Here is a 14,317-nt window from a genome sequence, read left to right on the forward strand (position 1 = left end):
CAAAGTAGTGCTTGACAAGGTGAAAAGGCCTTACCAATTATAATTCTTTTTCAGCAGTGATGATAGATATTGGTGGCAATTCACAGTTATGGTAAGACGCGTATTCTGAAGACTCACAACGCTGCAAACATTCTTTGAACTACAGACAGTTATGCGATGTGTATAGCTTCCTGTAGTCAAATGAAAATTAGGGAAAACGAGGGACAGCATCATCAGCCCATTGCAGCACTAGACGCCTATTTCCGCATATAGGAGATTGGTGCTGCTCAGCAGCAGTACCCCACATAGTCTGGTTTCACCCACCCATCTCTGCACACAAAGCTTCATTGTTTGCATGGCGTGCATCCTGTGTGGCTCCATCCGCACCCAATAAGGCCTTCATACTCCTGCACCTCAACCATCACTGTCCACTCCATGGCATCTACAATGATCACATGAGAGTTTAGTTTTCACAACCATTGCTAGGAACATCCTGGAGCATTCAATCACGGGGGAGATGGGGCTAACTATGTCTGGTGTACCTGGGAAAACCAGAAAAAGTTGGTACAATCTTTAGGTCAACATTTTCAGTTTATTTAACTTTTTTGTATTAAAAACATTTGACAGTAAAAAATATAGGTTGCATAAAGTTGTACATAGTAGCAGAGGTGATTCTGTGTGGCTCCAATCTTCTGTACAGAAGAAAGCATACTTTCTATGAGTTAAGAAAATACATTTTGTGTCTTCGTAGCAGACCTGCAGGAGAATACCACCATTTATTTTTATAACACATTAAATCATGTCTCATATAAAATATCCAAATTAGGATAATCCGAAGGTTGTGGCCATTTCACTATATACAGTTAAGTAACTGAGACAGAGCCATATCAAGAGATGTATTTGCTGTGTTGAAAGCATGAGAGCGGACTTACTGTGAAACAGAGTCAACAATGTTGAATGAGGTTGAGACCTATCCATCAACTAAGTCAATACATATACTGAATTGAAATTGAAAGATGATCACACAATTAGGAGCCTCATGGGATACATGAAGAACATATACATTGGGTAGAGGACACAATTAACATAATTTAGTGGTGCATCTGTAAAGACTCAGCAAGCATTGGAATTCTGTTCCTTGAACATACAGGGCACTTTAACATATGTGTCAAATTTGTTTGATGCCCGATTAGTGCTGTGCCACTTCTTGCTCTGAGCTGCACTGTATGCTCATAGGGTATACGTTTCATGCCAATGGAATACACTAGTATGCAAACCTTTGTCACTGTATAGCACAACATCCACTGAAATTAAAATACACCACTAATAACATTGGGGTGTCAAAAGTGATATATACAAAAAATAAAATATTCATGGACATGGATATGGAATGCTCAACATCCATTGAACCTGGAATAAGAGCTGATACAGATAATTTGCTATAGCTTGCAGGACATGTACAAAAAATAAGCATCAGTACTTCTAAAGTGATCTTTCCCTGCAGAAGGCTTAAGAGCCATTAAATCTTGAACAAGAACTATTAATGAAGTTGATCTATAGATGGCTGTAAATATTTTAAAAAAACTGGAATATGCATCAATATTGACCTTTGGATACAAAACGTTCAACATTCATATTCATACTTAATAGATTGAGAATGTTCAGGGCACAACATAGATCCTAGTCAATGGGTGGCAGAAAATCGAGAAAACCTGGAGTATGCATTATTAATGACCGTCGGCTATAGAAATCACAACGTACCACCTGAAACAAAATACTGACCCTGACTTATGGACAGCAAAACAAGCAAAAAAAATGCAATAAACATACATAGTAATCTTCAATTTGCAAGCCATAACATTAATGAGAAGTGAAATATATTGCAAAAATGCCCTTGGTATTTGGTAGAGACAACATGTATTAAACCTAGACTCTGCATCATTAATGATCTCGAGATTTGGAAGGCACAACCATGTGTCATAAGGATTGATATGCGTCATGGGAACTTTATAGCAAACAGAAAAAAATTTAAACATTAGTCAATAATCCTTTTAGGTTTTGACAGAAGCAAGATATACTGAAACTGCAGCATAAGAAAAATTAACTTGTACTTTACAGGAGATGACAAACTCAACATATCTTAAAATAAGGATATAAATTAATGATGCAGAAGGCATACCCTAACATCGAAACTGAAATAAACATCAATGTTTCTCTTAGCCAAATAATGTCATGTATATAATGTGAGAGGTGTATCAATAATCAACCTAGGTTATAAAAGACACACAAAAAGGGCCTTATTTAGAGTTAGGCTGAAGGGATTCACTATCACAAAGTGGTAGATATCCCATGTACCATATTTCACGTGCCATGGCCCATAACAAAATTGTAATTGTGACAAAGCCTCCTATCTGCCAAGGCCTAAAGTAAACAGATGATGCATTCAAACTTGGTCTTTGGGAAGGAAAAGTGCAGTAACAAATTCCAGAACACTGTCTACTGTAAGTTTTACTGAACACAAATAAATATTTTTAATCTAAAATATCAATCTAAAAGAAGCCCCCAAAGTCACTTTCTGGCAGCCTTTATGTGTCAAAGTCTGGCACGGAAAGGCTGTCGGAAACCGAAATCGTAGTCTTGACTTTGGAACCACCAACCATAGGGGATTATGGTGCGGGTCGAACCGGCCGGAAGACTCCGACCATGTCGGAATGACCGGAAAATTTACGCTTTGACAGCCGACATCGTAATTCGGTGGTCTGACCGCAAACCGACCGTGTCGGACGGAAAGCCTCAAACGTGGTCAGAAAGCTTCCGACTAGTGGTCGGAGGATTTCCGACCGACATCATAATCGGCCCCTTTGTGTTTTGCTAATTTTTTGCCTACTATTATTACATGAAGGAAAATAGATTCTCAATGCAACCACTCCAGTCATTAACAATCAGCAGCTTGTTTCGACTCGCTCCACAAGCCCACCCTATATGTATTTGCATCTATGTACACCATGAAGTCAAGTGGAGTTCCAAAATATCTCCAAATGATTAAAAAATCTGCTGATACATGTGGAAAACCCTACAAAAGTTGGTGGCGTTTCTAATATCGTCTAAAGATTGGCTATGGCTTTTCTCACAATTTATCAGAAACCAGAACCTCCCACATAGTTTGTTTAGAAGAACAAAACATGTTTAGGTACTCATTGCGTCTGAAAGTTGTAAACTTCTTTATAATAAAAGTAGTTTTACCACTTTTTAAAGTGTAACACAAACACTTGCATCCGCTAATTGGTAACAAACTACACATAACACAAACATAACTTTCACTAGTAAGTGGTTTGGGGGCTTCTTTTTTAGCATGTCGCTGGAAGAATGTTTTCCAGTATTTACATTGTGCAGTACAAATTACACGCATTATCATCACAAAGCAATGGGAAAATACACAACAGAGAATACAATACGATAAAATATAGCCACGGTTAAGTAATGACATGTTATAGTAAAAAAAACAGCAAACAGATTACAAAGGAAACAAATTAAAGAGTGGCACTGAGACAAAATAATATTATAAAAACTTTGTCCGCGAATGTGATAGAGGTGTGCAAAGTTGTGAAGGTTTTTGAAGTAATGATGACGTGTTTTTATCATTTTGCAAACTGAGTGAACGTTAAGAAACGTTTTGGGGAAAAGAATGTGTTTAATTTACTTTTAAAATATATGCTAATAGCTGAAAAACTGCAAAATCAGCTTTCGGATCCAAAGCTTTTTAATATCTTACTTTTCTGTGAGAACCATTTTTGCCGGAAAACACCTCCAGAGGAAAGGTTGAGTGAAACTGGCCAAGATGGGAGACAGGAAACTTTTCAAAGGGACCGGAGTGTGAATTTTGCCAGCTTCTCCTTGGGTTGAAATCTTCTTGAATTTGATTGAAAGACTTTTTCTGCAAACGGAATAATCTCTAGGTACTTTGAACATTTTTTACTTAAAAAGTATTTATTTCACAACAAAGTTAATTAAAACCTCGTTAAAATGAAAATATGCAGAAGGCTACTTTAGTGTGTTGTTGCAGAAAGTCTTGAACTGGAAGCCCTGGAACCGGATGTCTTGGAAATCAGTGCTAGCTACTCAAACTGCATGGAAAGGCAGACAAGCCACTTAGTTTATTCAATGTAATTGTGAGGCCTCTAATTTTCACAGAACACTGGATGAGCGCTCCTGGGGTGTGAGATAGTGAAGGGTTTAAACAGACTTTACGCATGTGCCATGTCATTTACCTAAGATTGCTAACCCAGGTGTAAATTTACAAAGCATGCTTTGTGCATGTGTGTAAGTTTAGTGACAATACATGTACACTGGATAAATATAGACATACACACATGGAAATCTGAAACCCATATGAATTTCTATTTCTATTTTTTCACAAGCTTCCTACAGTGTGCACCAATATATGTATTTACTTATAGGTTCTTTATATAGGAATTGCTTCACTTGCATGTCATTTCAAAACCCTGATATCGGTATGTAAGTACAAAAGTCATAAAAAATGTAATAAGACAGATAACTGCAAAAAGTGCTTAGATATAGCCCTAAAATAGATAACAACCACAAAAGGCGCATTTCGAAGGGGAGGAAAAACTCTGATGAGATTAGTCGGTCGACGTGCTTAGCCGATGTAGTCCAGGGAGAGTATGGTCCGTTCCTTCTCTTTGCATGTACATCCTTCTCCGGCTGTCTGCTGCCCTCTACTGGTCACATGACAGAGCAGCAGCACTTCGCCGGATAGTCGTCTGTGAACACCTGATTCTCCATACCATACACAAAATAAAAGTGTGACTTGTCTTTCCAGGCGTACTCCACCTTGGTGAGTGGAATCAGCTCAATGGTGTGCCTCTGGAGGAGAAAGTAAAACAGAAAAGGTAAAAAAAAGAAAAACATACATGATTACTGAAGTAATCACATAACCAGGAAATGTAGAAGAAGGGAGTTTATTCCAGACATGAATTTTACAACAGCAGACAAAACCTTATCCTGACACATGGCAGTTTTCCACTCGCTTTCAGAAATAGAGTCAGATACTTTTGAGTTTTCACCATTAACGTCTTCAATAGAAAATGCTACATCGTATTCTGTACAGATATTGGCAATATCCAGAGTGTCAGATAGAGGTAACCGTGACATAGGCGACCAGGAACATATTCAACCTCACACTGGAATTCTTGTAATTTGGTGGCTAAACGTGCCAGACGTGCAGTTAGAGTTCTACCACCACCAGCTGCTAACATGTTAATCAATGGCTTATGGTCAGTTCGCAAACGAAACTTGGTACCCCACACAAATTGTCTAAAATGTTGTACGGCCCAGGTACAAGCCAATAATTCTTTTTCTATTGTGGAGTAGTTGGGCTCGGCACCACGCAGAGTTCTTGAAGCGTAAGAAACTACAAATTCTTCACCATGGTTTTTCTGCATAAGAACAGCACCCAACCCAACATTACTAGCATCAACAGATATTATACAATCTTTACCAATTTCAAATGGCCGTAAAAATGGGGCATTCACAATTTCTTTTTTGAGTAGATCAAATGAACACTGTTGTTCGCTATTCCAAACAAATTTTACATTTTTCTTAAGCAAAGATCTTAAAGGATGAACCTTGGATGAATAGTCTTGAACAAATTTACTGTAAAATTCTGTGAGACCCAGGAATGAAACAAGCTGTTCTTTAGATGATGGGGCTGGAGCATTAGAAATACTCTGGATATGATTAAATTTAGGTTTGATACCTTGGGAAGAAATTTCATGACCAAGATATGTCACCTTACTTTGTCTAAATTTACACTTGGAGAATTTTAAAGTCAAACCTTTTTCCTGTACACATTGCAATACTTTGTCTAACTTTTTATCATGGTCTTCAAAATCTTTTCCAAAAATTAAAATGTCATCTTGGAATGCGACAGCGCCATCACAACCTTCCAGAACTTCTTTCATGAGCCTTTGAAAAACTGATGCCGCGCTGGCTAGGCCGAAAGGCATACGGCGATACTGAAACATACCCTCAGGAGTAATAAAGGTAGTCAAAAATGTTGATTCTTCGTGCAAAACCACTTGGTGGTAAGCACTGGCAAGGTCTAATGTGGAAAATACACAGGCACCAGACAGTGTGGATATTAATTCGTGAATGTGAGGTAAAGGATGCCGGTCAATCCAAATTTCCTTATTTAAACTACGGAGGTCCACACATAGACGAAGTTCGCCATTGCTCTTAAGGGACAAAACCACTGGAGAAACCCAGGGAGAAGATTCTGTGGGCTCAATTATTTTTTTAGAAACGAAATCAGCTAAAATCACTTTAAGTTTATCTCTATAAGCCAGTGGTACATTCCTAACTCTATGTCGGATAGGAATGGCTCCATCCTTGAGAATGATCTTATGTTGGAATTTAACAAACTCACCTAAATTGTCAGTGAAGATAGACGGAAATTTACTTTTAATTTTAGTTAAAAATTCATCATTCTCAGGAGGGACAACATACACCGGTGGAGATGCATTAGGATCCAGCTTAATGCCCATTTCAAACTGATGCGGCCAACCAAGAATAGATGCACCCTTGGTAGCCACGTAGACTTTCCCTCTGGTTGTCCTATCTTTAAACTTAAGCTCAGCCCACATGAACCCATCTAGGTCGATTTTACGACCAGTATAACCGCCAGGTTGAACATCTGGAGGAAGTAGTTTAGTGGCATTCCAAAATTTGTTAAAGATATTCCTTCCTATAATAGTGTACCATGCACATGAATCAATCAACATAGATATCTCTTTACCATCTACCAAAATATTGTCACTAGGAAAATTTTTACATTCAGTATCCCCAACACATAGTAAACTATTAATTTCGGACACATGTTCAAGATCTTCACTTTCCTCACATGTTACTATATTAATCTTTTGTGTGGATTTACACATTTTATTGAAATGTCCTGACTTCTTGCACTTGATGCAAATTTTATTCCAAGCAGGACATCCTTTGTAACTTCCAACGTGGTCAGTGCCGCCACATCTATAACATATTATTGGAGATTTTTTTCCTAAGGACCTATTGTCTTTTCCAAAATACTCTTTCTTATTGAAAAAGAAAGGAGGTTTTTTAAAAGTAGAGTTGTCTTTTACTATTGCCACTTCAGGGATTATTTCCTTACTTTTGGTTGCTTGACCTCTAATTTCGTTGACAAAAATTTCAGACTGTTCAATACCTTTAGCAATGTTAAGTACAGCACTTAGAGAGGATTCTGTTCCCATCCATAAGCGCTCTTGTATTTTCTTACTCTTAGTCTTCATCATAATTTGATCTCTTAAAACTTGCTCAAAGTTAATAGTCTCAAAAGCACATGAACTAGCTAATGTACGTAATGCAGCTACGTAATCTTCAATAGATTCGTCTACTTTTTGTGCTCGGGAGTAAAATTTAAACCTCTCCATAACAGTGTTGATCTTTCTACCAAATCTTAAACTCATCTGTTTAACAGTTACTTCAAATACATTGATATCACCAGAACTCTCTATCTCGGGAAGATTAGCTAATTCCTTCAAACCTGCTCCTCCTAAACAGTTTTTTAAAAGAGCGAGTTTCCTTTTGGGAGAACACCCATCTTCTTCTAAAACGTCTACATATGCCAAAAACATAGGATACCATAAATCCCATTCCATTTTTGGTTCACCTGCTGTTGGTAAAAAATGTGGAGGAGCAATAATATTAGACATGTTGAGTAACAGGAAATATGTAAACTTAATAAATAAATATCAATAATGTAAATATACAAATCAAATATTAAACAACAAATTAAAATAATAAACGTAGTCACCGATGTCTTTGTAGATGAAACTTGGTGTGGATTAAGTGAAGGAGAGAAAAAAAATAATAATTTTGAGTCCGTCGGAAAATGGAGATAAATGTTAAATATTGTTGTTGAAAATAACTGTGCAAGGACTAGTAAGACCTTCCCTTTTTTTTTTAAAGAAACGAAGTACCAACATGCAGAAACAAAGAAGTTGTAGGAAGACCGAAATCGCATTGTTCCTCTTCGTGAAAGGCGTTGCTATGCGTAGCTAAGAAACAAACTTGGAGGAAAATGGCTGCCGATGACGTGTTGCGTACCTGTTGAGATCACCACGGTACGTGCGTGTTGGAGTCAGCACGTCAATCAGGCAGCTTCCTTGCGCAATGGCTACGTTTGTGACAACACGCTGAATGAACGTTGTGAAGAGAACCAGGCAACAGGTCGCGTGCGAGGACAGCGTAAGGGATGCACTTTATATTTTTTTTAAATGCTGCCGGTCTGTCTCCACGCGCATGTAACAGAGCTTTGTAAATTTAATAATGTCCACTCTGCCTCCACGCACTTTGCTTACACATTAATGTCAGACGGCACGTTAAATTACCCTGGCTTTAACACAATAAATACTGCAAAAATCTTTCTTCCTGCCGCTTTGCTCGCACATTAATCTCAGACAGCACGTTGAATACCTTATGAGAACAGTGAACGCTGTTTGCCAGAGAAGGAAAAAAAAAATAATAATAATCTTCTTGGAAGGCTCTTCTTCTTTATAGGATTCTTCTTCTTAATGAATCCCACATCGTCGCCAAGAATGTGAAGTAATCACATAACCAGGAAATGTAGAATAAGGGAGTTTATTCCAGACAAACAGCTCAGACAACCACAGATCTCAAAAGTCCCTCTTGATATACCCAACTCCCAGATACAGAATGTACAGTGAAATAAGAATCATAACAATTCTAAAAGGAATGCTAACATGGAATACTACAATTACTCAACTTTCCTTTTAATCATAGATGGAGGATCATTAATGACAAGAGAAGGAATTAGAGAGAGAAGGGGCTGACACACCGAAAGACGGACATAACCCTTATTTTCTACTAATAGTAAGCCTAGGCACCATTTCATAGTAGTGTCCAGTTTTTCCTTTTTCGCCGAAAACACTCCCAACCTGGTTCTATAGTATCCATGCCACCATCTGTACTTTCTTTTCACTGGTGATAATTTTCACTTTCCATTGTTCGTCTAAACATTGTATGATTTGAAAATATTTTTTTCTCTATCCTATGCTACTATAAATGTCAATTAGAATTCTATTAATGTTAATTAACTTTAGTACAATAATATTTGTGATAAAGCATTTTCCTTTGAAACAAGTGAATGGCTCCTGTTTTCTCTACCCATAACCACGTTCATACAACTAGGGGCGTACTGTCTTCTCTGTCTTCCCTAGGACTATGGTCATATAGAACGCACAGGCTTCAATCTAATGCTTCTTTGTGCTTTGGTGCATTCCTGTGCCACTGTGAGTGAAGCGAGTAGGTGGAGTAAGTGTGATGTCATACTTACAAACAGCGTCTGCTTCTTGCCAGTTGGCCCTACTACAGTACCTGCTATTAAGAATTCAGTTAATTCTAAATATGATTCAGTAAACCCGTTCTCAAAGTCAGTAGGTACACTTCCATCTCTTCACATTTGGTGTGGATGCATTAGCTTCCTATTGCCAAGCGCGGCACAAATAAATGGCTGCCGTTGTGCCATAGAAGTATAAATCTTATAGACCCTGCTTTAACACATCACAGGGGTCATTAAATCCAACCCATTCAAATCCTTTCTTCCTCAACTCCAAATTGCTAGAGGCCAGTTCTGTACATTGTTCCTGCCTGGGAGGAAGCCTTGCCTCCTTCAACACTGCTAAAGCACACAACTAGCTGAAGTCTAGTTAGCATTCGTTTAAAAATCTATAAATATTATGTTCGAGGCATATGAGCTGCAGATCGTACACTATGCATTAGATCGCCACCTGGTGTTGGGCTCGGATGATTGCAGGTTGTTGTTTTCTTGGAGAAGTCTTTGTAGTCACGATATAGGTGACTCCTCCCTTGGACAATACTGCGCATGGGCATCGGCTCCATCCTTAGATTGTTTTTTTCCGCCACTGGGTACGGATGAAAGTTTCTCCGCTCCGGCTAGAAAACCTTTTTCTGCAACTTCGAAGCGCAAAAACATCCTATAACTAATATCGACATCGAATACAACTTTTGATCGATTTGATTCCGGTTCATTCACCCGGGTCGCCCGGAACTCTACGGGCAGGATGGGGTGCACCTCTCTGACAGAGGGATGAGAGTCTTCTGGGACAACCTGTGGGGAGCAATGGCGCTCGCAGGTTGTAGATAAAAAAACACGAGAAGCCACAAACCAGGGGCAGGGGGGGAGACGCAGAAAGACGTGAGCCTCCCTGCGGCGTGGCGGGAATCCTACAATGGTTGGCTAAGGAAACACACCGGCGGGCGGTGTGTAGGAGGAGGGCCACTCACTTTTGAATGCCGCACGGCAGGGTGACGTGGCCGCACCAAGGAGGGGAGTAGCAGGAGGAGACGGCACTCGCGGCCCAGACCCGGCCGGACGGCAGGGCGCAAATGGTAGCGAGCTGGGGACCTAACTCCAGAGAGAAAAGCTCCCCTCCATGACACGCAGAAGGTGTGGGCGACCAACCACTGGAACACCAATGGACTGACAAGGAACTGGTTTTGTACAGTGCCATTTACGAACTGAGGAGTACACCAAAGACTGACACCTGTTCTCACAAGATGGTGTCATGGATTGTATATGACATGTATGATTGATGGGTACAGTTCGCAAATGGAAAATTGCATAACCAGTATGTGTTTTAATATTAATAAAACTGCGGCCAACAACGACCATCACTAATAACCGGTATTGTTGGCTGACTTTATTTTAAGAATGGCATGCGGGCATTCAGGGGAGGGAGAGGCCGGGGAGTCGCTGTTGGGTACCCACGGAATGGGCACATGCAGGGGTTATGGCTTTCTTAGGAAATATACAACTGGAAGACATATGTAAGGCAGCAATATGATCTACACCACATACCTTCACTAAACACTATTGTGTTGACGTGCAAGCCGAGCAGCAAGCTGCAGTAGGCCAGGCTGTCCTTAGAACACTATTTCAGACTACTGCAATGGATACAAGCGACCACCGCTAGGGGAGACACTGCTGCACAATCGATGCATAGTGTACGATCTGCAGCTCATATGCATCAAACGGAAAATGCTACTTACCGGTATGCATCTGTTCTTGGCATGTAGAGCGGCAGAGTCGTACACGCCCTCCCGCCTCCCCGGCATTGTATCCATTCCAGTTCTCATCTTACTTAGATGCACATGCATGGACATCTTTTTTTCTTACTGTATCTCTACTAACTCCATCATTTCCCATCATGGCGAAAAACAATCTAAGGATGGAGCTGATGCCCATGCGCAGTATTGTCCAAGTATTGTCCAAGGGAGGAGTCACCTATATTGTGACTACAAACACTTCTCCAAGAAGACAACAACCTGCAATCATCCGAGCCCAACACCAGGTGGCGATCTAATGCATAGTGTACGACTCTGCAGCTCTACATGCCAAGAACCGATGCATACTGGTAAGAAGCATTTTCCTTTCAAAAACCTCAGAACTTGAAGATTCTCTGCCATTGTAGATTAAACTAATCTCATTTCATTCATACGAGGCTTTGTTCTTTTGATCCATTCTCTTTTTTATGGTATTGTTTCTCCTTTTTTGTAGCCAGCAGCAGAATGTCCAGTCTCAGGGCAACACCTATGCATTAAATGTATTATGTTACTTTAAACCAGGGACACACACCCCTCTTTCACAGGTATGCACAGCTAGCCCTACTTATTAGATACACACTGGACTTTCACCTATACATACATGCAGATGGACACTCCTGCACAGGCATCTTGTCTGTATTACAGCCAGAGGCTCCTCAGCAAAACGCTCAAGCAGACTGACTACTACTTTACTCTGTGGCTCCCATTTCTGAATATCAGCACCTTCTCTACAAAGGAGTGACAGACCCCTGGGCAGAAAAAAGACACAAACTGTGCTTGGCTCACATGCGGTACACACACACCCATCATGCATGCAAAGTGCATTTCTTTAGAGAAGTGTTTCTCAAACTGTGGGTCGCCGGCAGATTTTTGGTGAGTTGTGAAGTCCAAGCAATAAATAAAGATGGCTTCAAATTCTGTATTTATCTAGTCACATTTGCTGTGCTTCAAAGACAGTGTCATATGTCTGGCTAAGTCTTCTGACAAATTACTGTTTATTTTTAGATTTGGGGTCAGTGGAAAACCTTTCAATTTTACAAACATTAAATGTACAACATCCTTACTTAAAGAGGCTTGCAGCCAGCTCTCTTCATCCTGTTGTTGAGTCATTCACATTTTGCTTCCGCCCACTACAGCATACATCAAGGGACAGTGGGTCAGCCTACTTCAGCAACTGGCTAACTTCGCTTTGAGTGACTTCATTTTGCTCTTTCACAAGGAGAACAACCTATCACAAGGTAGTTCAGTTCAGTGCAAGCACTTTTGCTTGTATTGAATGATTCCCCTAGTATTGCCTTTGTGTTTAGAGTCAGGGTCAGACAGGAACAAAAAATAGGCCTGAGCACCAGATAACTAAATAAAGTGGCCCACATTTGCCAATCAGTACAGTTTTGAACTTGTAATGATACCTGTATGGGAAATTGCATTCATTTGTGTTTGCTGCAGGCAATGTCTGTGGTAATATCAGTGAAATCAGCAGTAATAAAACGACCCACCTGGCCACAAAACAGACCGACAAACTGCATAAAAGCCAGCATACACACTGATCTTTCAGACCAGCTCATTAGGCATTGCCTGATTGCCCTATTGGCCTGTCCGAGACACCTTTTAGAGCCTGACTTGATAGCAGGGCGCTTTCTACCAGATCTTCACAGCACAGGGCACATTCCAGTTTTGTCAGTTACTGCCTCCTGCTAATAATGTTGTAAGTTCCTTTCATAGTTGCCTTTGTTCTCTGATTGCTGCTATATCAGAGCATAACAGAATGTGTCCATTTTAATCTATTATTTATAAAATAGTTCTCTATTTAGAATGTACACAACGAAATGCATGTATAACTGGACTCCTGTATGTATTGTTCATGAGGACTATATTTCTACTTTGTTAACCAATTTAGGCTGCATGTCTTTTTAGTTGGCTCTCGGCCAGGAAAATCATTGTACAGGCAGCAGTCACTTTGCAGTTAAAATGTCTTATATCTAGGGGTCACCAAATGGAGACTTCAGAAACTACAGAGAGTTCAAAATGCTGAGGCCCGCTTAGTGCTAAATCTCCCCAGGCGTGCTCCTGCAGGGCCAGCTTTGGCCACTTTGCATTGGTTGCCATTTACAGAGAGAATTATATTTAAAGCCATTGCCTTTTGCAATAGAATCTTTAAAGATAAGGGTCCACGTTATCTGACCTTACTGGTGACCAAACACCATTCCTGTTAGAGTCTTAGATCTTCTGGCACAAATCTAGCAGTAATCCCACGGGTGAAAAAAGTCTGGTGGGGCGGTCACTCTGCTTTTGTAGCTATAAAAGCCTGGAATTCACTGCCCCTCTATTTAAGGATGGAACCGGCGGAACTGCTGTACCGAAAGAGGCTCAACACCTGGTTATTTCCCACTGTTCTAGAAGTGGCCTTATCATCAGTTCTCTGTTTTTCTATCTTCTAATAGGGTTGATGTTTTAGATGTGCTATTTCTCCCTGAGCTCATCATCAACTTGGACGGAGACACGTCATAAGGAGCAGCCATGCGCTTTATAAATGTGCTCATGTCCTAACATGTCCTAACTTTTATCTATGCAGTACCCGGCCCCTAGGGCTACCAAAGGACTACCTTATGGGTGACCTATTTGTGGTAAAATGGGAGTTTCAGGCTTGGCAAGTAACCTTACATGCCAAATCACTGTGGCAAAAACTGCAGTGGCAGGTCTGAGACATGTTTGAAAGGTGACTTCTGTGGGTGAGCAAGCAGCGCTGCAGACCCACCAGTAGCAATTAATGTACAGACTCTGGGTATATAGGATACCAATGTACAAGGGAATTACAGGTAAATTAAATATGCTAAACAGGTGTAAACCAATCATACCGTGTTTAAAGGAGAGAGCACATTCACATTAGCACTAATTCGCAGTGGTAAAATGTGCAGTCCTAAAGCCAACAAAAACAGGTCAGAAAAAAACAGGAGGAAGGCAAAAAGTTTGGCGATAACCCCGCAAAAAGGGACAGGTCCAACAGGAGGATTCATTCTCCCAGCAAGATAGTTGCATGATCAGTGCCAAGGGCTGATTCACTTTCCCAGCAAAACAGTGGGCACCATTACGGGAACGGGAGGATTCCGTCTCCCAGCAATGCAATGTGTACCATCAGTGTCAAGGGAGGATTCAC

General features: G+C 40.3%; 1 protein-coding gene across 1 annotated transcript in view; it reads right to left on the minus strand.

Moving 5' to 3' along the window:
• Positions 1–551: 551 nt before the first annotated feature.
• The window catches only part of LOC147692971 (protein SSUH2 homolog), a 159,828-nt gene continuing 146,062 nt past the window's right edge, over positions 552–14,317 (minus strand). The window contains exon 13 of the mRNA XM_086939220.1: positions 552–4,863. Within this exon, the coding sequence (XP_086795346.1) occupies positions 4,723–4,863 (141 nt within the window). The 3' untranslated portion in view covers positions 552–4,722. The remainder of the gene's footprint in view (positions 4,864–14,317) is intronic.

Source organism: Lissotriton vulgaris, chromosome 9 (assembly GCF_964263255.1).
Source record: "Lissotriton vulgaris chromosome 9, aLisVul1.2, whole genome shotgun sequence".
Lineage (NCBI taxonomy): Eukaryota > Metazoa > Chordata > Amphibia > Caudata > Salamandridae > Lissotriton > Lissotriton vulgaris.